This window comes from Triticum aestivum, chromosome 6B (assembly GCF_018294505.1).
Source record: "Triticum aestivum cultivar Chinese Spring chromosome 6B, IWGSC CS RefSeq v2.1, whole genome shotgun sequence".
Taxonomy (NCBI): Eukaryota; Viridiplantae; Streptophyta; class Magnoliopsida; order Poales; family Poaceae; genus Triticum; species Triticum aestivum.
In genome coordinates this window covers 24,127,635-24,153,722 of record NC_057810.1, presented here as the reverse complement: position 1 = coordinate 24,153,722, position 26,088 = coordinate 24,127,635, and the positions used below count along the sequence as shown (strand labels likewise).

The window sequence follows — 26,088 nt, the reverse complement described above, 5'->3', positions numbered from 1 at the left end:
ATGGTTCATATATTTTTCCTATCATATTCCAACCATGAGATAGATCCTTTCATCCATGATGTATTGCCCAAATTGTTTGATCACTTCATTGCAGGTACGCTTGGCGGACTTATCCAGTGTTTCCTTCTCCCCTCGGTCCTCAGGCCATGGACTTAGGTTTCGTGCTTCTCAAATCTGTGTTCTCCCCTGCCCGATCAGCTTCCTTGGCATGGTGTGTTGGGGAACGTAGCAGAAATTCAAAATTTTCTTACGTGTCACCAAGATCTATCTATGGAGAGACTAGCAACGAGTAGGAAGGAGAGTGCATCTACATACCCTTGTAGATCGCTAAGCGGAAGCGTTCAAGTGAACGGGGTTGATGGAGTCGTACTCGTCGTGATTCAAATCACCGATGATCCTAGTGCCGAACGGACGGCACCTCCGCGTTCAACACACGTACAGCCCGGTGACGTCTCCCACGCCTTGATCCAGCAAGGAGAGAGGGAGAGGTTGAGGAAGACTCCATCCAACAGCAGCACAACGGCGTGGTGGTGGTGGAGGAGCGTGGCAATCCAGCAGGGCTTCGCCAAGCACCATGGGAGAGGAGGAGTAGGGAGAGAGGTAGGGCTGTGCCAGAACTTCGTGTATAGCTCCCATGCGCCTCCCCACTATATATAGGGGTGGAGGGGCTGGTTTCTTGCCCTCCAAGTCCATTGGGGCGTTGGCCAAGGTGGGAGGAAAGAAATCTCATTATTTCCTTCCCCACCGATTGTTATCCCCCCTTTTTAGGGATCTTGATCTTATCCCTTCGGGATATGATCTTATTCCTTCTAAGGGGGGATCTTGGTGCGCCTTGACCAGGGGTGTGGGGCCTTGCCCCCACTACCCACGTCCATGTGGGTCCCCCCATGCAGGTGGGCCCCACTCCGGAACCTTCTAGAACCTTCCCGGTACAATACCGAAAAATCCCGAACATTTTCCGGTGGCCAAAATAGGACTTCCCATATATAAATCTTTACCTCCGGACCATTCCGGAACTCCTCGTGACGTCCGGGATCTCATCCGGGACTCCGAACAACATTCGGTAACCACATACAAACTTCCTTTATAACCCTAGCGTCATCGAACCTTAAGTGTGTAGACCCTACGGGTTCGGGAGACATGTAGACATGACCGAGACGTTCTCCGGTCAATAACCAACAGCGGGATCTGGATACCCATGATGGCTCCCACATGTTCCACGATGATCTCATCGGATGAACCACGATGTCAAGGACTTAATCAATCCCGTATTCAATTCCCTTTGTCTATCGGTATGTTACTTGCCCGAGATTCGATCGTCGGTATCCAATACCTTGTTCAATCTCGTTACCGGCAAGTCACTTTACTCGTTCCGTAACACATCATCCCGTGATCAACTCCTTGGTCACATTGCGCATATGATGATGTCCTACCGAGTGGGCCCAGAGATACCTCTCCGTTTACACGGAGTGACAAATCCCAGTCTCGATCCGCATAAAACAATAGATACTTTCGGAGATACCTGTAGTGCACCTTTATAGTCACCCAGTTACGTTGTGACGTTTGATACACCCAAAGCACTCCTACGGTATCCAGGAGTTACACGCTCTCATGGTCGAAGGAAGAGATACTTGACATTGGCAAAGCTCTAGCAAATGAACTACACGATCTTTTGTGCTAGTCTTAGGATTGGGTCTTGTCCATCACATCATTCTCCTAATGATGTGATCCCGTTATCAACGACATCCAATGTCCATAGCCAGGAAACCATGACTATCTGTTGATCACAACGAGCTAGTCAACTAGAGGCTCACTAGGGACATATTGTGGTCTATGTATTCACACGTGTATTACGATTTCCGGATAATACAGTTATAGCATGAATAAAAGACAATTATCATGAACAAGGAAATATAATAATAATACTTTTATTATTGCCTCTAGGGCATATTTCCAACAGTCTCCCACTTGCACTAGAGTCAATAATCTAGTTCACATCGCCATGTGATTAACACTCACAGGTCACATCGCCATGTGACTAATACCCAAGAGTTTACTAGAGTCAGTAGTCTAGTTCACATCACTATGTGATTAACACTCAATGAGTTTTATGTTTGATCATGTTGCTTGTGAGAGAGGTTTTAGTCAACGGGTCTGAACCTTTCAGATCCGTGTGTGCTTTACAAATCTCTATGTCATCTCCTAGATGCAGCTACCACGCTCTATTTGGAGCTATTCCAAACAACTGTTCTACTTGGAGCTATTCTAAATTATTGCTCCATTATATGTATCCGGTCTCTCTACTCAGAGCTATCCGGATAGGTGTCAAGCTTGCATCGTCGTAACCTTTACGACGAACTCTTTTACCACCTCCATAATCGAGAAAATTCCTTAGTCCACTAGTTACTAAGGATAACTTTGACCGCTGTCCTGTGAGCCATTCTTGGATCACTCTTGTACCCCTTGACTGACTCATGGCAAGGCACACTTCAGGTGCGGTACACAGCATAGCATACTGAAGAGCCTACGTCTTAAGCATAGGGGACGACCTTCGTCCTTTCTCTCTATTCTGCCGTGGTCGAGCTTTAAGTCTTAACTTCGTACCTTACAACTCAGGCAAGAACTCCTTCTTTGACTGGTCCATCTTGAACACCTTCAAGATCATGTCAAGGTATGTGCTCATTTGAAAGTATTATTAAGCATTTTGATCTATCCTTATAGATCTTGATGCTCAATGTTCAAGTAGCTTAATCCAGGCTTTCCATTGAAAAACACTTTCAAAATAACCCTATATGCTTTCCAGAAATTCTACGTCATTTCTGATCAACAATATGTCAACAACATATACTCATCAGAAATTCTATAGTGCTCCCACTCACTTCTTTGGAAATACAAGTTTCTCATAAACTTTGTACAAACCCAAAATTTTTGATCATCATCAAAGCATACATTCCAACTCCGAGATGCTCACTCCAGTCCTTAGAAGGATTGCTGGAGCTTTGCATACTTATTAGCATCTTTCGGGATTGACAAAACCTTCCGGTTGTATCACATACAACCTTTCCTCATTAAAATCGTCGAGGAAACAATGTTTTGACATCCTATCTGCAAGATTTCATAAATAATGCAGTAATCGCTAATATAATTCCAACAGACTCTTAGCATCGCTACGAGTGAGAAAATCTCATCGTAGTCAACTCCTTGAACTTGTCGGAAAACATCTTAACGACAAGTCGAGCTTTCTTAATGGTGACATTTACCATCATTGTCCGTCTTCCTTTTGAAATCCATCTGTACTCATTAGCCTTACGACCATCGAGCCGTTCTGCCAAAGTCTACACTTTGTTTTCATACATGGATCCTCTCTCGGATTTTATGGCCTCAAGCCATTTATCGGAATCCGGGCCCACCATCGCTTCTCCATAGCTCGTAGGTTCATTGTTGTCTAGCAACATGACCTTCAAGACAGGATTACGTACCACTCTGAAGTAGTACGCATCCTTGTCATCCTACGAGGTTTGGGAGTGACTTGATCCGAAGTTTCATGATCAATATCATAAGCTTCCACTTCAATTGGTGTAGGTGCCACAGGAACAACTCCCTGTGCCCTGTCACACACTAGTTGAAGAGACGGTTCAATAACCTCATCAAGTCTCCACCATCCTCCCACTCAATTCTTTCGAGAGAAACTTTTCCTCGAGAAAGGACCCGATTCTAGAAACAATCCATATTGCTTTCGGATCTGAATTAGGAGGTATACCCAACTGTTTTGGGTTTCCTATGAAGATGCATTTTATCCGCTTTGGGTTCGAGCTTATCAACCTGAAACTTTTTCATATAAGCGTCGCAGCCCCAAACTTTTAAGAAACGACAACTTAGGTTTCTCTAAACCATAATTCATACGGTGTCATCTCATCGGAATTACGTGGTGCCCTATTTAAAGTGAATGTGGTTGTCTCTAATGCCTAACCCATGAACGATAGTGGTAATTCGATAAGAGACATCATGGTACGCACCATATCCAATAGGGTGCAACTATGATGTTCGGACACACCATCACATTATGGTGTTCCAGGCGGTATTAATTGCGAAACAATTTCCACAATGTCTTAATTGTGTGCCAAAACTCGTAACTCAGATATTCATCTCTATGATCATATCATAGACATTTTATCCTCTTGTCACAATGATCTGCTACTTCACTCTGAAATTACTTGAACCATTCAATAATTCAGACTTGTGTTTCATCAAGTAAATATACTCAACATTTACTCGAATCATCTGTGAAGTAAGAACATAATGATATTCACTGCATGCCTCAGCACTCATTCGACTGCACACATCAAAATGTGTTACTTCCAACAAGTTGCTATCTTGTTCCATCTTACTGAAAATGAGGCTTTTCAGTCATCTTGCCCATGTGGTATGATTTGCATATCTCAAGTGATTCAAAATCAAGTGAGTCCGAACGATCCATTTGCATGGAGTTTCTTCATGCATATACACCAATAGACATGGTTCGCATGTCTCAAACTTTTCAAAAACGAGTGAGTCCAAAGATCCATCAACATGGAGCTTCTTCATGCGTTTTATACCATTATGACTTACATGGCAGTGCCACAAGTAAGTGGTACTATCATTACTATCTTATATCTTTTGGCATGAAAATGTGTATCACTACGACCGAGATTCAATAAACCATTCCTTTAGGTGCAAGACCATTGAAGGTATTATTCAAAAATAGAGTAACCATTATTCTCCTTAAATGAATAACCGTATTGCGATAGACATAATCCAATCATGTCTATGCTCAACGCAAACACCAATCTCGGTGGTAGAGGGAGCGTGCGATGCTTGATCATATCAACCTTGGAAACACTTCCAACATATATCGTCAGCTCACCTTTAGCTAGTCTCCGTTTATTCCGTAGCTTTTATTTCGAGTTACTAACACTTAGCAACCGAACCGGTATCCAATACCCTGGTGCTACTAGGAGTACTAGTAAAGTACACATTAACATAATGTATATCCAATATACTTCTATCGACCTTGCCAGCCTTCTCATCTACCAAGTATCTAGGGTAATGCTGCTCCAGTGGTTGTTCCCCTTATTACAGAAGCACTTAGTCTCGGGTTTGGGTTCAACCTTGGGTTTCTTCACTAGAGCAGCAGCTGAATTGCCGTTTCATGAAGTATCCCTTTGTTCCCTTGCCCTTCTTGAAACTAGTGGTTTCACCAACCATCAACAATTGATGCTCCTTCTTGATTTCTACTTTCGCGGTGTCAAACATCATGAATATTTCAAGGATCATCATATCTATCCCTGATATGTTATAGTTAATCACGAAGCTCTAGCAGCTTGGTGGCAATGACTTTGGGGAAACATCACTATCTCATCTGGAGGATCAACTCCCACTCGATTCAAGTGATTGTTGTGCTCAGACAATCTGAGCACAAGCTCAACGATTGAGCTTTTCTCCCTTAGTTTGCAGGCTAAGAAAATCGTCGGAGGTCTTATACCTCTTGACGTGGGCACGAGCCTGAAATCCCAATTTCAGCCCTCGAAACATCTCATATGTTCCGCGACGTTTCGAAAACGTCTTTGGTGCCTCTACTTAAACCATTTAATTGAACTATCACGTAGTTATCAAAACGTGTATGTCCGATGTTCGCAACATCGACAAACGACGTTGGGGTTCAGCACACTGAGCGGTGCATTAAGGACATAAGCTTTCTACTGATCGCATAATCGCTACTATCAACTTTCAACTATATTTTCTCTAGGAACATATCTAAACAGTGGAACTAAAGCGCGAGCTTACGACATAATTTGCAAAAGGTCTTTTGACTATGTTCAGGATAATTAAGTTCATCTTATGAACTCCCACTTAGATAGACATCCCTCTGGTCATCTAAGTGATCACATGATCCGAGTCAACTAGGCCGTGTCCGATCATCACGTGAGACGGACTAGTCATCATCGGTGAACATCTTCATGTTGATCGTATCTACCATACGACTCATGCTCGACCTTTCGGTCTCCGTGTTCCGAGGCCATGTCTGCACATGCTAGGCTCGTCAAGTTAACCCTAAGTGTTTTCGCTGTGTAAAACTGTCTTACACCCGTTGTATGTGAACGTAAGAATCCATCACACCCGATCATCACGTGGTGCTTAGAAGCGACGAACTGTAGCAACGGTGCACAGTTAGGGGAGAACACTTCTTGAAATTTTGTAAGGGATCATCTTATTTACTACCGTCGTCCTAAGCAAACAAGATGCATAAACATGATAAACATCACATGCAATCAAATAGTGACATGATATGGCCAATATCATTTTGCTCCTTTTGATCTTCATCTTCGGGGCTCCATGATCATCATCGTCACCGGCACGACACCATGATCTCCATCATCATGATCTCCATCATCGTGTCTTCATGAAGTTGTCACGCCAACGACTACTTCTACTTCTATGACTAACGCGTTTAGCAATAAAGTAAAGTAGTTTACATGGCGTTCTTCAATGACACGCAGGTCATACAATAAATAAAGACAACTCCTATGGCTCCTGCCGGTTGTCATACTCATCGACATGCAAGTCGTGAATCCTATTACAAGAACATGATCAATCTCATACATCACATATCATTCATCACATTCTTCTTGGCCATATCACATCACATAGCATACCCTGCAAAAACAAGTTAGACGTCCTCTAATTGTTGTTGCATGTTTTACGTGGCTGCTATGGGTTTCTAGCAAGAACGTTTCTTACCTACGCAAGACCACAACGTGATATGCCAATTGCTATTTACCCTTCATAAGGACCCTTTTCATCGAATCCGTTCCGACTAAAGTGGGAGAGACTGGCACCCGCTAGCCACCTTATGCACCAAGTGCATGTCAATCGGTGGAACCTGTCTCACGTAAGAGTACGTGTAAGGTCGGTCCGGGCCGCTTCATCCCACAATACCGTCGAAACAAGATTGGACTAGTAACGGTAAGCATATTGAACAACATCAACGCCCACAACTACTTTGTGTTCTACTCGTGCAAAGAATCTACGCAATAGACCTAGCTCATGATGCCACTGTTGGGGAACGTAGCAGAAATTCAAAATTTTCCTACGTGTCACCAAGATCTATCTATGGAGAGACCAGCAACGAGTAGAAAGAGAGTGCATCTACATACCCTTGTAGATCGCTAAGCGGAAGCGTTCAAGTGAACGGGGTTGATGGAGTCGTACTCGTCGTGATTCAAATCACCGATGATCCTAGTGCCGAACGGACGGCACCTCCGCGTTCAACACACGTACAGCCCGGTGACGTCTCCCACGCCTTGATCCAGCAAGGAGAGAGGGAGAGGTTGAGGAAGACTCCATCCAACAGCAGCACAACGGCGTGGTGGTGGTGGAGGAGCGTGGCAATCCAGCAGGGCTTCGCCAAGCACCATGGGAGAGGAGGAGTAGGGAGAGAGGTAGGGCTGTGCCAGAACTTCGTGTATAGCTCCCATGCGCCTCCCCACTATATATAGGGGTGGAGGGGCTGGTTTCTTGCCCTCCAAGTCCATTGGGGCGTTGGCCAAGGTGGGAGGAAAGAAATCTCATTATTTCCTTCCCCACCGATTGTTATCCCCCCTTTTTAGGGATCTTGATCTTATCCCTTCGGGATATGATCTTATTCCTTCTAAGGGGGGATCTTGGTGCGCCTTGACCAGGGGTGTGGGGCCTTGCCCCCACTACCCACGTCCATGTGGGTCCCCCATGCAGGTGGGCCCCACTCCGGAACCTTCTAGAACCTTCCCGGTACAATACCGAAAAATCCCGAACATTTTCCGGTGGCCAAAATAGGACTTCCCATATATAAATCTTTACCTCCGGACCATTCCGGAACTCCTCGTGACGTCCGGGATCTCATCCGGGACTCCGAACAACATTCGGTAACCACATACAAACTTCCTTTATAACCCTAGCGTCATCGAACCTTAAGTGTGTAGACCCTACGGGTTCGGGAGACATGTAGACATGACCGAGACGTTCTCCGGTCAATAACCAACAGCGGGATCTGGATACCCATGATGGCTCCCACATGTTCCACGATGATCTCATCGGATGAACCACGATGTCAAGGACTTAATCAATCCCGTATTCAATTCCCTTTGTCTATCGGTATGTTACTTGCCCGAGATTCGATCGTCGGTATCCAATACCTTGTTCAATCTCGTTACCGGCAAGTCACTTTACTCGTTCCGTAACACATCATCCCGTGATCAACTCCTTGGTCACATTGCGCATATGATGATGTCCTACCGAGTGGGCCCAGAGATACCTCTCCGTTTACACGGAGTGACAAATCCCAGTCTCGATCCGCATAAAACAATAGATACTTTCGGAGATACCTGTAGTGCACCTTTATAGTCACCCAGTTACGTTGTGACGTTTGATACACCCAAAGCACTCCTACGGTATCCAGGAGTTACACGCTCTCATGGTCGAAGGAAGAGATACTTGACATTGGCAAAGCTCTAGCAAATGAACTACACGATCTTTTGTGCTAGTCTTAGGATTGGGTCTTGTCCATCACATCATTCTCCTAATGATGTGATCCCGTTATCAACGACATCCAATGTCCATAGCCAGGAAACCATGACTATTTGTTGATCACAACGAGCTAGTCAACTAGAGGCTCACTAGGGACATATTGTGGTCTATGTATTCACACGTGTATTACGATTTCCGGATAATACAATTATAGCATGAATAAAAGACAATTATCATGAACAAGGAAATATAATAATAATACTTTTATTATTGCCTCTAGGGCATATTTCCAACATGGTGTACATCCTTGAAGTAGGTAAGGTCTTGCTTCAGCTTTAGGTCGTCCATATTGTTGATGAGTTTTCAAGTGGGATATCCTGATGTATCACATTTCCCCCTCACTATTAGTGATGGCTTCTTCTACTATATATCTTCTGACGATCCCACCGGGTAAATATGCTCTTCAGGGGCTGAAAAGGATCGAGAGGTCGACTAGGGGAGGGGGGGGGGGGGGGGGAGGTTGTGAATAGGAGACTTAACTTCTAATTTTAAGGGCAAAGTGGATAAAGTGGGTTATCTAGATATGCAACAAAGTGAGAACAACCTATATGGAAAGCAAGCTCAAAGCAGAATGAGAACTGCAATGACAAAATTTGATTCGATGATGTGTTAACTTAAGTGGACATGTTGGTTGCACCTCAGGTAATGCATCTCCCAAGGAGTATGGCGTTGCAAAGGTCGGGCTCCATGGAGCCCATTTTGCAAAAAATAAATCAAAATGTATTTAAACTTTTAAAAATGTCAAATCTTTTTCTATAAATACATATGCATGTTCTTCACATATGTATCAAATTTCATCAACTAATTTGACTATTTGCATGCTACACAAAAAAGACAAATATCAGTCCCAAAAACAAAAACAAAAACAAAAAAGGCATATTTTAATCCGTGTATTTGTTTTTTTTTTGTATACATCACATATCAACATATATGTTTATGAAATTTTACACATGTATAATACAAACATATGTCTGTGTATACTTTTTTTCAGATTATTTTGAAGTGTGAAAAAGTATTTCTACTGAAAGAAAAATAAAGAGCTCTATGGAGCTCGGTTGCTGCTTGCACTTTTTGATCTTCAAAGGCCTTCGTGCTGTGCTAACTTCAGCGAGGGGGCAGCCCTATGTTTGAATAACTTTTTTCTTTTTACTTTTGAATTTCTCAACAAATACAGGACAACATGAGGATCCAACAAGTATAAGCTCCAGCATTTCATTACAATGCAGATTATTCAGACTACATAACACGCAATATGTGAGCTATAGAACAGACTCGCCAACACAGATTGATGGAATGGAAATTAAGGAACATGTCAACGGCATGAGGGTACCGCTTCGGTACTCCCCCCCCCCCCCCCCCCCCCTCCCTCCCTCACAAAACGTATAAATGACAACATAGACCTTTGACAAATTATATGCATTTCATATGTATGGTGGGTCATCCGGCTTATACGGATTAATACATGTACGAACGGGCCGGCCCAATTTGCCACATTCGTGAAAAATAATATAAAAGAGAATGCAATGAGAGTCGAACTCCCAACCTCCAGAAGGCATGCTACCAATGCTAGCAAACCAAGCTAGAGGTTGTGGATGCCATAAACACATCGCAAAACTTAAAGTACCAAATAAAGTGCCAGTTTTGTTTTTCTTTTACTTTCTCAATATCTCTTGGAAACAAGTATGAACAAAATTTCTTGAAAATATGAACAATGTTTCAAAATCGTAAAAAATGGAATATTCTTTTCTTAAATGTGAACAATTTTTCAAATTGTGAACAAATTTTGAAATCTGAATTTAAAAAACAGTAATTTAAAATACACACTAAACATTTTCTTAATATACATGAACTTTATTCCAATACACACTGAACATTTTTTAAATATATGATGAAATTTTTTGAAATGCACGCAGAACAAAATTTCTATACACGATGACATGTATTTATACACCATGCACATTTTTCTTCAATGCGGTGAACTTTTTTCAAGATGAAAATTATTTCGAAAATGAACACAATTAGAATTTTGAACTTTTATCAGAATTTGGACTTCGAGACTTTCTTTAAACGTGAACAATTTTTAAAAACATGAACCAATTTTGGAATTTCAAACATTTTTTGAAAATCATTAATATATGGAAAACAAAAAGGAAACAAAAAACCATAATAAGGTTCTAAAAGGTTCCCAAAACCGGTTGCTGGCTCGAACTGGGTTAGCCTGTATCGCGTCTGTCGCTTGTTTTGCTTTAGCGAAGTCGCGATGGTTTGATTCTCACAGGTGGCAATTAGGGCTCGCCGTTGGGGGAGTAGAGTCATATAGAGGGCGCCACACACAGGAGGTCGTCGGACTAGGTCAGCCTATTGTCGCACATGGAAACACTGAAAATTTTATCAAAAAAGAAATGACAGTGCGAGGGATCGAACCATGTAACTCACATTGCTGATCACTCGTAGCTAAGCACATGAGCTGATAAGCTTCAATGTCTAACTACAAAAATGCAGACTACTAGAACTATCCCTCATCAATCGGGTTACTGTTGTGAACCGGTCTTTTCCCCAGTTTTTCTTTTTCTTTTCTTATAATTTTTGGTTTCTTATTTTATTTCACTTTTTTGTTTCTCTTTTAATTTTAAAAATGCTTTTAAAAATTTGTTCAAAATTTCAAAAACCGTGACTTTTAAAAATTTATTCATTAAATACAAATATTTATATTTTAAAAAATTGTACATGAATTTCAAATAAATGTTTGTGTCTTTCAAAATTGTCTAGATATTAAAACACGAACATTTTTAAAAATAGCATACAGGATTTTGAACACAAATATTTTTTTTTAAAAACACTCACAAATTTGGAGTTACAAAAACAGAAAAAAGATTGAACAATAGTTTGAAACCCATTTGTTTACTTCCCTGAATATTTTGTGTATTCGCATAGATAGAAAACACCATGTTCACGTAAGGTGTCCTATTAGGCCAGAAGGCTCTGTTAAGAGCACATTATTTTTCGACATCCTTTAAATGACCATTTTTTTCTAGTGGCTTGTATGACGAATTTAAGGTAACATGCCAAGTTGTTTCGGTTTTGGACAAATCTAGCATTTTCTAGAGTTCAGTAAAAAAAGATGATAAATGGCCAGACACGTCGCAACATGCAAATGGTGTCGGAAGTTGTTCAGACCTTGCATGGATGCCACATATGTCTTTGCCAAACTGCTGCAAGAAGTTAGAGTCATTTATCCGTAGTCCAAAAAAACCACTAGTTGAGAGGAGTGTGTTAGACTAGGCCAGACGGGTGCAGATGTGAGCACGTAATTTTTTTAATTTGAATGCTTCTGTTAGTTGCAATTTAGTCATTGTCAATCAACATGAACATATTCTTATATCCTAACCATTTCTTGAAATTTGTCAACAATTTTAGAATTTTTAATTGTGTATGAAAGTTTTATAGGTTTAACTCCTTTTTCAAAATTGTTAACAAATTCCCAACAATTGGTGGTGAAAACAAATTGCAAACCACGTACTTTTTATTATAAAATAACAAATTTTTTGAAACGCAAACATTTCTCAAATATTTGAACAATTGTTTTGAAAACAGGAACAAAATTTTAAATTCCAGACCATTCTATAAAATTGCAAACAATATTTGAACACAAAAACATTTTTTAGTATTCCAAACAGTATTTCAAATTCTGAAAAAGGTTTAAAAAAGTATAATAAAGTTCAAAAACGAGAAATGAATGAGTCGTTGCGGCGAGTTGAGCTAAGGGCACAACAGGCCAAGCCCACGCCAAGTAGCGAGTGGGGCTCGCTCTGTGCACGCCACATGTGCTGACCTGGATTTGAAAAAGGTCACAAATTTGAAAAATGTTCATTGCTTTTTAAAAAGTTCAAAACTTTTTTCATCACTCTTAAAAATAGTTCATGGAATTTCACAAAAAAGTCATGAACTTGAAAAAAATTCACCAATTTTTTAAAAGATATATAGGAATTCCAAAAAAAAAACGGTCAACGGATTTTGACAATAGATCACAGACTTTAAAAAGTTCATGGATTTTGATAAAAAATGTACGCAAATTGGAAAAAAGTTCGTGAATTTGGAAAAAAGTCACAATAACTGAAAAGGTTCAGTGACTTGAAGAAAATTTTGCGAACTAAGAAAAGGAAAAAAGTAAAAGAAAAAACATCAAAGAAAAAACTGTCAAAGAGAAAAAAAACAAGAAAAAAAATCATTCACGTTACATTTGCCACAAAGGAAGAAGAAGATGAAAGAGAACACAACAACGTAACCCGGCGCCGTGAACCCACCTGTGGTTGGATGGTTAGAGGGACCGTGGTATCCCCAACCACCTGGGTTCAAATCCTGGTGCTTGAATTTATTCCTGGATTTATTTTAGGATTTCCGGGAATGCGCATTCAGTGGGTGGAGACGTTCCCGTCAACGACGAGGTGCCTACGCTGACTTCATAAATTTCAAGATGATATGCCGACTCAATCTCTCGGAAGTGCTCATAGGCGTAGGGTATACGTGTGTGCGTTCATAGGGGCGAGTGTATATGCGTCTTGGGTATGCTCTCGACCGTTCTCGACACGTATGCTCTCATCCTAGTTCTAGATTCTAGGTGTATAAATAAGTACTCCCTCTGTCCCAAAATATAAGAAGCCTGAGCATATCCAACGCGGTTGTCGAATTAGACTGCGAGATTCTTTTGCAGGTTGCACAAGGCTCTTTTTTCTTTTTTAGAAAAAGAGGATGACCCCCGGCCTCTGTATCTGGGAGATGCATGTAACTATTTTATTAATTATTCACAAAGACCTTACAAGCTGTGCAAGGCTCTGACTATGACCGTGCTTCTGAGGGGGTTATCTACATAGACATTCGTCAATTTGTGCGCCTAAACTTCATTTCCTTATAGTTTTCGTTTGTCCCACGAGAATGTAATAAAGTTGCCCGCGCCATGGCGACGAGGGAATGTACTGGCCAAGTGCCCCACCTGCTGCTGTGGTTGGAGGCTGTGCCGAATGATGTCTCTGTTCTGATGGCCAACGGTATTGCTGTGCCAGTTGAGTAATGTAAACGTAGAGCTCCAATTTTTCTTTAAAAAAAAACCCACCGATCAGATCACTCTCATCAAAGGAGATGTGCAACTAGAAGAAGCTTGTACTGCCCCGTTCTTTGTTGAAGGAACATTTGGCTGGTGTGTGCGCGACCTTCTTCAGTGCGTCTCGACTCCAGTTCCTATGCTATGCACTCTCTCGAGTCTCGACTCTAAATAAATGGAATCTGTCATTGTACCCTTGTTTGTTGCTGCTCTTCTTTTTTGGCTTTACTTAGCAGGGCAACAGCAAACCCAGCATCATTAAGAACTAACTAAACTTAAGAACTGCATTTTTTTTGCGAGTACTTAAGAACCGCATTTGATTCAAAGATGCAGTCAAATATTCAGTTTCGCAGGGATGATGCTGTAGCTGGTTAATGACCGGGCTTCCAGTTCAAACCCCGAGCAAGTGCACAACTGCAGCAGGAGCCAGAATCAAAGAATGCCTATTCTATCAAAGAGAAAAAGAAACGCAAAGTCAGCATAGAAGGACTTGTGAAACTGAATTCAGTGTGGGAGAACAAGCAACGAGTTATTTGTACTAGAAGAACAATTACAAAAGCAGGTACAAACACCAATCTTTGGTCTCCGATGGAATCTACATATACATACATATATACATATAAATAAAAGTTTATTCAACAATATTCACTCTGACGTGCTTCATATGCTCCGCTACCTGCCTCTGCACTGATTCCTTCACTGTTTCACTGAGAGGAAAACCACCCAACCGAACTTCCTTGAGGCTTGTGAGGGCTGCCTGCCCGCAAAATGCATCCAGCTTGTAGCACCAACCTACTAGTAGCAGCTCCAGCTTAGGCATTGCGTCTTTTTCAAACAGTGCCGACTTCAGCTTCTCTAACAAAAACAACTCCAGCACCATGAGACTCGGGAAAGATGAGCTCTGGAAATGGAGCTGTGTCCCATCGAACGAGTCCTCCCTCAGGCATAGAACTGCAAGATTTGGTAGAATTCCAAGGGCTTGTACTGCATCGTCTTGCGTCTTGCCCATCTTTTTTTATGCCTGCAGCTTTGGTAACTAGTGAAATTAGAGCATGAGGAATTGCTGACGCAGCCATTGAGCCACCCAAGCAGAGTCTTGAAGCATTCGTACCCATACAATACCTTTGTTACGACTAATCTCACAGCATCCTGAAGCTGCATGCAGTAATGCATCTGTTATGTATACCACAGTATTCTTTTTTTGTTGCTGCTGCTTGTGGACAGGAGATGGATTCTCAGCTCCTGTGCTATCTGCTATCCAGATGAAGCCGATTCCAGCTTGAGTGTGGTGCCGTATCACATATTCACATTCGATGGAGTGATATTACCACAAGTGATTAAGTGAACGTGCAGGCCAAACCCACCAAAGCTGACAGTGACAGGACAACGAAGGAAGTGATACCTCTACTGTCCCGCTGTATTCGGCCGAGGGACATGCATAACCCACTTTGTATTTTTTCTAATAACGAAGAAATACATTAATTACTACTAATAGGGGAAAATAAATGAAAAGAATGTCAGCTCACGGATTGGTAAATGTAAACCTGGGAGTCGCCACTTGAGTGCTTCACAGGGACTGCACCGCACCTATGTCTGAATCCTTTTGGCTTCAGTTAGCAGAGCACAAGAGCCAACCCAGCTTCCATTTCCAGGTGCAATGTCCAATGATCCCGCAACGGAAAGCATTGAGCAATAGTACTAACTGAACTTGAGAACTGCATTTGATACGATGCCGTGCTAAATTCAGTGAGTTCCAAAAGTTTTTTTTTAAATGCCTATTGCTCGAAGGAACAGCGAAATGAAAAGTCACAGAATTGTAAGTCCGGGAGTTACCACCAAAGAAAGAAACAGCTGTGCAATTAAATTCAGCATGGAGAACATACATACATATATGATACGTGCATCTTTATTCTTAGGGGTTAACATGTCCAGGTTGTTGGCGATGTGTCAAAGTCAAACCTCTGCTTTTTCTCTGAGCTGTGCTGCTGACAGTTCTTCGCCTGTCATACATGTGTACCTAGTCCATCGTCTTCCTCCTTTACATGAAATTTGCAAGGGAAGTAAGAGGATGTACTCCACTACATAGATAGATGCACTCATGACATTCAAGATTTTTTTTTTCGAAAAGGGGGGATTCCCCGGCCTCTGCATCAGAAAACTCATGACATTCAAGATATTCAGTTATTAGTTGTGGAACTGTTCTGTAGTTCAGCATGTGTATGATGATCTTTATCTTCTTAAGAAAATGAAAGGAACAGGTCTGTGAGGATGATGATATGTCTGCTGCTTGCTCTACTTCAGTGTGATAGAATTTTCTTGGCTAGCAGGTTTTGAAGGTTCAGACCTTTGTTGCTTTACTTTGTTTGGTCATACTCTGCAATCTGGTGATCTTGGAACAACATATGACCGGCTTTTAAAATAGAACACTATATGTAGTGAATGGTGTGTAAATTGAAATATACAGATCTATGGAGCTGCAAAAACTACCAAGATGCAAATTAAATTCCTTTATTATAGCCTCCATCCTCCCATGTTTCAGATATGACAGTTCCACCTCTGACTAATGACAGAGAAAAGTCAAAACAAAATTGCAACATGTAGTCCATGCCAAAAATAAAAGAGAATGAAATACCACTACACCATAAAAGTTGCCAATACTTCAATAAATAAAAAGATTGCCAGTACTAGAAGGCATGCTGGACTAATACATCAGCTGACAAGGTATATGCTATTTGGCCTGTTTCCGGAAGACAATATTACTGAACATCTTTCAAATCCTTAAAACTCCTGTTGGTAGAGTAATGATGCAAGGACCTGATTACCGCACAGAGCCACAGATACTGTTAGAGCGTGAGGTATCCCTCCAGGTTCTAATCCTACCTATATCGGCACGGCGCACATCCATACTAAACTCCTACTTCATGTGAACTAATATTCCTTACGACCTGCCTGGTTCTTACAATGGCATGGCTGTGAGAGAGCTGCCGACCACAAGGTGCTTGTTGAAATACTAGAGAGAGACAGAGGAGGAGGAAGAAGAAGGTTGATGCTGATGTGTGGGCCCCACCTGTGACAACGGTCAAGATAAACGGCTTTGGCTTTCCTGCCACGTCAGCCCTGACAAGTAGGTCCCCCTTGTTATAAACGTGTTTAAATTGTCTGAAACAGTCATCAACTGAAAGTGGTAGTGTTTTGCAATGAGATTAGCTGAAATCGGTAGTTTTTTATTGACGTTTTGAAAATGGTAGTTCAGTGGGATGACGACCACAAATGTGGTACTCCCTCTGTCCCATAATATAAGAAAGTTTTTAACACTACACTAGTGTCAAAAACGTTCTTATATTATGGGACGGTGGGAGTAGCTTTTTGTTAAATACTCGGTATTCTCTCAGGGGTTGTGCTGCTGATACTGTTAAGGAGTACTTGGTATTCTCTCAGGGGTTGTGCTGCTGATACTGCTTTGTCAGGACATGGATTTTCAGTTCATGTGCTATCCGTATGAGCAGAGCAAGTCCTTCTTTTCTTGGCTTCAGCTAGCAGACTAATTAATATCCCATGCTCTACTACAAAAAAGGAACTACAGGGCACCTTTCAGTACCTTGTAATTTCAATGAATGTACAGGAGGACAGCAGAGGAACTGCTCGGCTCTGTATTATCCATATGAGCAGAGCAACTTCTTGTTTTGGCTTCCGAGTTCCGACGGTTGCATTGCACTCCATGCACTACTCCAAAAAGAAAAGGATTGCTTCCGGTATTTAGCCGAGAGACATGAATAGTCCAGTTTGTGTTTTATTAACAAAAATAATAAATCAATTATTAGCTCTGCGACGCCCGTTCACTCGAAGAAAAATAGACAAAAAGAAAGGAAAGACGTCTCAACATGTTCTGTATAGTAGAATAACGATACAGTAACAACTACGCACCTTGGGAAGCAAAGAAGGCTATGAACTGAAGCCTGACTCGACATGTTCAGTGTCCTCTTCCAAATCTGAAGAATTCTGAACCGTTCGTCCACCCGTCCTGTTGGAGATGGACGAACCATCCTTGACATGTATGCTCTCCTCCTCCTAGTTCTTTTTTTTTCAAGGATAAACCATGGAGAGATGTATCAATACCATAGAAGAAGAGCCAAGCGGCTGATACGACGCCTGTCGTTGATTTCCTGTCGTTGTAGTTGTGGTGTTGTGAATTGATTGTCCTCCTCCTAGTTTTAGCTTCTAGGTGTGTAAGTAAATACCACTCAGCCACTAATCAGATCACTATCATGAATGGAGATGTGCAACAAGAAAAAGCTTGCCCTGCCCTATTCATGGTTGAAGGAATGGTTGGCAGTGTGAATGTCCTTCAGTGCTTCGCAGCCCCTATGCACCATCTCGATTCTGAATAAATGGACTCTATCATTCTACCCTTTCTTGGCTTTAGTTAGCAATGCAACAGCCAATCCAGCATCATAAAGAATTACCTAAACTTGAGAGCTGCATTCAATTCGAAGGTTCAGTCAAATATTCAGTTTCAACGGCAGGTGGTTAATGACCCGACTTGAAATTCAAACCGACCAAGTAAACATCTGCAGCATGAGCAATTACAAGAGCAAGTACACACACCAATCTTTGGTCTCCGATGGAATCTATATACGCATATATATAAATAAAGTTTAGCGAACAATATTCACTCTGACATGATTCATATGCTCCGCTACCTGCCCTTGCACCACCTCCTCCACACTTTTACGGGCATCCAACCGAATTTCCTTAAGGCTTTTGAGGGCTGCCAGCCCAGAGATGTCCTTCAATGATGAGCCGCAATCAACTTGAAGCAGCTCGAGCTTAGGCACCGCGTCTTCTTCGAACATAACCGACTGGAGGTTCTCTAAGTTCCGGAGCACCAGCACCATGAGGCTCGGGAAAGAGGATCTCTGGAAATGGAGTTCTGTCCCATTGAACGAACAAATCCTTAGGCATAGAACCGCTATATTTGGTAGCACCCCGAGGGCTTGTATGGCATCATCTTGCTCCAACATGCTATAACTCAGCACCAACTTGGTCAGATTCTGAAGCTTATGGATCCATTCTGTTACATTGACTAGCTTGCCAACCAGCTTGAGGCTCTTGAGGCTGCTTGGTGGCAACAAACCTTCACCCAAACAGCCATCTACCTCATTCCTCTGTTTATGCGGGAAACGTGTTTCAACTGACAAAGACTGTAGTTGATCATGACCAGCAATGGCAGACCATAACTCACTGACGTTTCTGTAGCTCGCACCACCTACTTTAAGCTTACGTAGCTGAGTAAGCATTCCGAGCTCTTTCAGAGTGGCATTTCTGTTTCTCCCTGAAACATCGACAACACCTAGTGCATGGAGAGCCTTCAATTTACCAATCCCTCTAGGAAGTGTAATACCATCTAGTTTCATCTCCTGGAAGCGGTATAGATTGAATATATCATATCTGTTCAAACCAGCATCTAAAACTTGTGGTCTTGAGAAAATATGACCTTTGGACAATAAAACACTGCATGTTTGACATGAGGATATACGATTAATGTAACCTTCATACTTATCAACTATGTCATCCTCTCCCATAACAACCAAACGGTCAAAATAACCATCTGCATGAAGGTGTTGTAGCTTCCAAAGATTGGTGATTATTCTTGGCAACTCAGATATATGTGTACCTCTAAGATCCAGTGTTTCGAGGTGCCTCAAATTCCGGAAAGAATTAGGCAGGCATAATATGTTGCAACATCCTCGAAGAGAAAGGTACTTGAGGTGACAGAGCTGCCCAATTTCATCAAGATGATGATCTCTTAACCCCACTGTGTCTTCTAAGTCAAGCACTCGGAGGAACCTCATATTATCGGAGATGAAAAACGATCTCCACTCTCCAAACACAGTCAATGAACGTACATGTGACAGGTCTAGCATGCTCTCCAACACATGTTTATCCCTTTTCCAGTTGCTTCCTATGACAAGATGACGTATTGCACCTTGTGTTTCGCTCAAACAACATCCTCCCTCCAGTGACAAAACAAGGTTTTCCTCCCTAGCCTTTGCGATGCATATTTCCCGGATCATATCATGAAGTTGGCAAGAACTGATTTTCTGTTTGTATTGGTCTATCCCTTCCCCCGGCAGGATCATACTCCTATCCAAGAGCTCATCAAAGTACCTCTGACAAAGTTCAACTGCAGTGATATCATGTAAATCCTTTGAGTAACCCTCTGCAATCCACCGCCTCATCAAGCGACCCCACCTAATTTTGTGGTCTTCTGGAAATATGGACAGGTACAAAAATGCAGACTTGAGATGGTATGGTAAGCCATCGTAGCTCCTCATAAGAATTGACTTTATTGTCATAAGTTCAGGATTTATCTCCAGCTCAGTGCTGATACAGTCATTCATCTTTCTCCATTCAATAGCAGTTTTTGGCCTAGTGGCTAGGAATCCACCGATGGTCGTTATTGCAAGGGGAAGTCCACCACATTTCTGCAGGGTAAATCTTGCTTGCTCCATCATAGCTGGGGCTAAATCAATTTTTACAGTATTGTGTTTGAATACCTATAACAGACATAATTTGACAAAGTTAACTATCTGGACTAAAGAAATATAGTGGTTAAATTAAGAATATGAAATAATATGAGCTCATTTGTCCTAGCCTCAACTTGTGGCATCTAGAAGCCAGAGAGCGCTGAGTTGGTGATTCCTAGTGTAAGTTTACTATGAAAAATAATTCCCCAACTTTGATTTAAAAATTGTGTTAATTTTTTTTCCATTTGTTACTATCACATATAAGGGTATGAACATGAATTTTTCAGTATGCACTAAACGTGGTAATTCAAATATGCACCTAGAAGTAGGCTTTTGATAATTCAAATATGCACCCAGGAGCACATGCTGTGGGTAAAAAAACATGTTCTGCACTTTAAGAAACCAAAAAAGTCATGAATACACATTTTCAAGTACTACTTACATTTGTTGAAGAATTTGGCACACTTTTCCCTGTGGAATGAAAAATAAATTTGAGGAAAAATGGGTTCTACTTTAGCGCTTATTAAAAGTTGCATGCATAAGCTTGGTAGCAAACCCGATGTGAGTTTACAATTGTATTTTATCGACAGGATTCACTTGAAATAATACTAGTAAAAAGACATTTTAATTTCATGATGAAAAGATTTGCTCCAAACAATACCAGCAAAAGAAAAGAATCACTCCTAATGTGGCAATTAGCTACTTCACACAATGAGGAGGAAGCGCCGGTAGGTCCAAGATGAGCACGCAAGAGGCTTTGTCCATAGTGTAAAGATACTGAACCACTATTGGAGTATGAACACCTTTTTTAACAGATATTAGTTTTTATACTTCCACAAAGTCTGAAATGGGAGAAAGATCAAGCTGACGAATATAATTGTACATGAGGTAAAACTGATGCAAGGTGAAGCAAAACTCATACGAAAGGTAAGAAAGGCTACTAGATATGGAAGTACCTTCTTTATGAACAGGTCAAATGCCACATCATACTTCAGAACTTGAAGACAGTACATGTTCTCGTCTTCCCTTGAACAATGTTTGGCGATATTTTTTTCTCTTGTGGTGATTATGATCCGTTCAGCATTACCTAAACACTGTTTGACCAACTCCCATTCAACAGTGAATGATATATCATCAAGAACAATAAGGCACTTCTTTAACGCTAGTAGCCGAGCTAGCTCCTGCTTCAACTCTTGAAGATTCATCATTGCTATTCTTTTCTTTTGCAGTCCAATTCCTGTTGCTCCAGCAGGATCTTCTTGAACAGTACTTTGAAGCTGCAAAGCCAAATCTCTAAGGAGTACTTCAGGGTTAAAAGGACGCAATACAGTGGCCCAAGCACGCTTCCAGCCACCAAGCTCTTGGTTATGATAGATGCTTCGGACAAGAGTGGTTTTTCCAAGACCCCCCATTCCCCAAACTGAGATCACCTTGCGGCCTTGATTGAGATCTGGTTGGCCAACTAACTTGATAACAAATGATTTCTCTGTTCCTCGCCCACAGAGCAGTTCATCAGTCAGTGCCAGTGTCCTGCTGCGATCAAACTTCTTTCTAGCAGTTGAGTTATGAACATTTTCTTCACCTACATTATTAGGTTCTTGGTGTTCCTCCTGTATTTCACTGATGGGCAAGGATGTATCTTTCTCGGAAGTAGTAACTCTATTTGAGTCGGAAACGGGCTCGGCAGAACATGATGCATGCATAGCCTGAACCAAAAATAGATCTATGAGAATTTATGTAGTCTCGAGAAATTCACATTTTTAGTGAGAGCAGTATGCCCAACAATCATGTAAGTTCATATACATCCTTGGTACAACACACAATTATTTTTCATCCAGTGTGTTATTTATTTCCCTCTAATTTTTAAAGTTTATTAAATATGTTTGAGCAACAGAATTAGCTCATTCATAACATGCACATGCGTGAGCTGGGTGTGCGTGTGCATGAGAATAAAAACAACACATTAGTAAACATTTAGGAACCCAAATATAATCCATAGACATGCAATTCAAATTTGAATTTCGATCAGCTGGCGGAGTCTCACCTCCGGTTTCTCCTCCACCACAGCAAACCTTGCTTCCTCGTTGGTGTCATACATTGCCACACGAACACCGTCCATGCTGATCTGATGTTCTGAATTCTGCAATTAGACGTGAAATGAAAAGAAGAATCAATCATCCATATAGAAAAAGAAACAAGAACATAGGGGAAAACCTATAGAAAAAGATTTACCTTCTTGTGGAACAAATAAATAGTTTGATCACATGACAACTTCTTTAACTCCGAAACTTGATATGGTTTATCTGTGCACAAGCTTGCAATTTCAGCTTGCTGCGTGGAAACGACGATTCTACTTTGTTTCTTGTTGTCAGGAAAGTACTTCTTAATGCAATGCCATTCCACTATTGTGGATAGGTCATCAATCACAATCAGATAGCTATTGCTACACAACACCTTATTAAAAACACTGACTAAATCACTTTGATTCATCATCTCCATCTTTGCCAGAACATTAGCCCCTACACTTGTTACTTGTTCTGCCTTTCCAACCTCATCATTGGAACTTTCATAGAATTGCCTGACCAAGCTCCGCAGGAACTCTTGTGGACTGAAAGGATGAATCAACGTAACCCAAGCACAGAATCCGAACATTTTCAATACCTTTGGGTCATCATAAACCTCCTGGATGGCGGATGCCTTGCCAATATCACCGCTGGTTCCCCACATGGCAATCACCCTAAGGTCAACATCCTTGCTGGTAATCAACTGATGGAGGTCCACCTCTGATGATTTTTCATGCTCCAAGGTGGCAAGTCTTGCTTCGTTGATGCCAAACATTGCAGCAGTGGCAACGCTGGCCTGCTCCTCTGCTGCAGTAGGCTTGGAGCCTGAGCTCTCCTTGATGAGGCGATAGCGCAGGTTCCTGTTGCTCAGGTCCTCCACCTCAGCCCTCAGCTCTTTCACCTCCTTAATGGTGCGGCGTCGATCACCTGGGTTTCGGGGGATGCAACCCCAAAATGGTTTTTTCTCCGAATGAAGGCCAAAATCCATGAGGCTGTCCTCAACTTTGTAAGCCAGGACCCCGATCTGTTTCACCCAGGTCGTGAGCACCTTGTTCTTGCTTTGCTCCTCATCAGCAGTCATCAGGCACGACTGCATCATCTGCAACTCGTCCTTGATGAAGTTCACATCGCGCTCGACACCAAGCTGTAGGGCGATTTCCTCCGCCGCCTTGGACGTGGCATAGCCCAGTGCCCCGCCTAGAGCGGCCTTGCCCACACTCACCGCCGTCACCTCCATTGCCCTTCTTCCTCAATGTGATATGGAGGTATTGGTGCTAATCAATGTAAGTCTAGCTAGCAGCTGATACAGGCAGGTGGACTAATAAGGGGAGTCCATGCCAGCTACAAGCCTTTTGCTAAGTAGGCATTTTCTTCTTCTTCGTTACAAGACTCAAGCCAACATTATGTGCGCTGGAGTCATAACAAAATGATTTAGCTACATGACCGGCTCTGGTTGGACAGAAATCAGTAATTTACTATATTTTGCTGCAGTTTTGCCCGGGTAAGCAAGCATTGAAGCCTACAGGCTACAGGGTCACCGCATCCCGTCGTTTCGCATATGCAAATTGCTAGAGGACTAACTGCATAAGTCTAGATAGTATAATCTCTGATGATTAGAAAACAACGATGATTAATTGGTAACATAATGCAGGCCTTGAGGTGGTTTGCATTCATACGCATCCATCCAGCATAAATTTGACTTTGAGATTAGTTGTCTCTTCCACGGCCCAAAAGCTAGTTGGAGATCAGCTGAATTAAGCCTCGAGGTGGTCTGCATTCATACGCGTCCAGCTTGCATTTAACTCTAAAGATTAGTTTAACTCGGTCGGCTTACATTTAACACTAAAGATTAGTTTAACTGGGTCTGTAACAGGACGGCAGAACCTGACTAACTTAATTTTACGACCTCACCTTGAGATTAGTTTAGCCGGGTATGATTTTAATCTTCGGTCGAGGACATACTGAAGTGAAGTCACAGGAAACGTGGAGCCGGAAATTACACATTGTGTGGAAAGATAGAGGATATAATTACCAGCACTTTCTGTGCTGCCATTGGATGCCTTCCACCATTAGTTGTCGACCAACTTAATCAAGCCTTGAGGTGGTTTGCATCCACACGCATCCATCCAGCTTAAACATGGCTCTGAGATTCGCTCTGCACATGGCCAATCCCAGCTTAAATTTGACTTTGAGATGGGGTGCCTCCTCCACAGTCCAAAGGCTAGTTGTAGATCAACTTAATTAATCCTTGAGGTGCTCTGCATTGGTACACATCCAGCTTGCATTTGACTTTGAGATTAGTTTAACTTGGTGTGTAACAGGACTGCAGGACCTCACTATTTCAATCTTAATTAGCTGGATTTGATTTTAATCTTCGGTGGGGAGGACGCGCTCAAGCCACAAATGTGGAGACGGAAATTACACAATGCAAATGTGGAAGAAATATTGGGTAGAATTACTAGCAGTTTGCAAAATTTTGCAACAATGCCAATCCACTGTGCTAACGGTAATGCGCAAATAGATCAGGCTTTTACCTTCACTGCCATCGTGTGCGCTGGACACCTAATAATAAAGTAATGTAGCTACAAGCTAATCTCAAGGCTTAATGCAGAGGCCTTCAAAGTCAAATGCAGAGGCCTTCAAAGCTAATCCCCCTTCACTGCCATCTGTGCATTAGTTTACCTTCACTGCCTTCTGTCAAGTTGTTGTGCGCATCACTTAATGCAGAGGCCGGGGTAATCCCCCTTTTCAAAACAAAAAAAACAAGACTCGAGACACCGTCGTGTGCGCTGGACACCTAATAATAAAGTAATGTAGCTACATGGCCAGCTCAGCTTGAACAAACAATCAAGTAATTTACTGCAGTGCTGCCGGGGGTAAGCAAGCACTGAAGCCTAGAGAGGGTCACAACATCCAGTGCCCATCCCATGTGCACAACTGCAGATGCCAGAAGACTAACTGCATTAGTGTAGATAGTGTACTCTTTGATTATTAGAAAGCATCAATGATTAATTGGTGCGCAACCACCTTGCATTTTGACTTGGAGATTAGTTGTCCGCATGTCCAATCCCATGTCGACAACGCGAAGAGGCAGATATTCGTTTAGCTAGGTGTTAACGGCACGACTATTTTAATTTTACGAACTGACATTGAGGCTAGTTTAGCTGGGTCTGATTTTAATATTTCATCGCGAAAATGTTTACTGGAAAAATAGAGGACGTAATTTCTAGAACTTTGCAACAGTTGGCGACAAGACCAAGAGGCAGAGAGGAAATGCTGCAACCAATGTGAATCCATACAGCTAGAGGTGGTTCGCATCCACACAGCTTAAATTTAACTCTGAGATTAGCTGTCCACATGGGACATGGCCAGCCCAAGCTCATGTTTGACTTTGAGATTTGTTTAACAGGACCATAGGCCAGCTGCCAATCCATTCTGCTAATTAACGGTACAGACGCACAATTAAATTTGGCTTTACCTTCACCGCCGGCCGGGGTGGGGAGCTCCTGCTCGCCGGAGACTTCGACCATGTCGGCCTTCACACAGAGGCCGTCGGCGCTGCCACGGCGGAGGGCGACGCGCTTGAGGTTTCCGGCGCCGCACGTAACGCACCTGAGCGCGCCGCAGTCCAACCTCCCGGGCCCGTCGTCTGACTGGCATCGCGGCCCGCCGCCAGGCTCCGCCGTCCCTGCCGCCCTACCGTCGAAGAACTGCAGCTGATTTGGGGGTGATGATTGCTTTGATTAGCGTGCGCTCGGGGGAAGCCTACACTGGTCTTACGCTTTCGCGGTGTGGAAGT

At 42.2% G+C, this 26,088-nt stretch overlaps 1 protein-coding gene across 6 annotated transcripts; it reads right to left on the bottom strand.

Annotated features, from left to right (window-relative positions):
* Positions 1 to 15,243: 15,243 nt before the first annotated feature.
* Positions 15,244 to 25,734, bottom strand: LOC123135485 (disease resistance protein Pik-2). Of its 6 annotated transcripts, none has more exons than XR_006466018.1 (6): positions 22,459 to 25,734; positions 22,271 to 22,366; positions 21,183 to 21,932; positions 17,298 to 20,256; positions 15,587 to 15,735; positions 15,244 to 15,414 (listed from the first exon to the last, which is right to left on the bottom strand). XR_006466018.1 is itself a non-coding variant. In XM_044554565.1 (4 exons), exons 1-4 carry the CDS (start codon positions 23,524 to 23,526, stop codon positions 18,355 to 18,357), a joined length of 3,816 nt encoding a protein of 1,271 aa, XP_044410500.1. In that variant the 5' UTR covers positions 23,527 to 25,734; the 3' UTR covers positions 15,244 to 18,354. The 6 variants fall into 6 exon arrangements, 1 of the variants encoding a protein (XP_044410500.1); XR_006466017.1 differs by having other exon boundaries at positions 17,624 to 20,256; XR_006466016.1 differs by having other exon boundaries at positions 15,587 to 20,256.
* Positions 25,735 to 26,088: the final 354 nt, after the last annotated feature.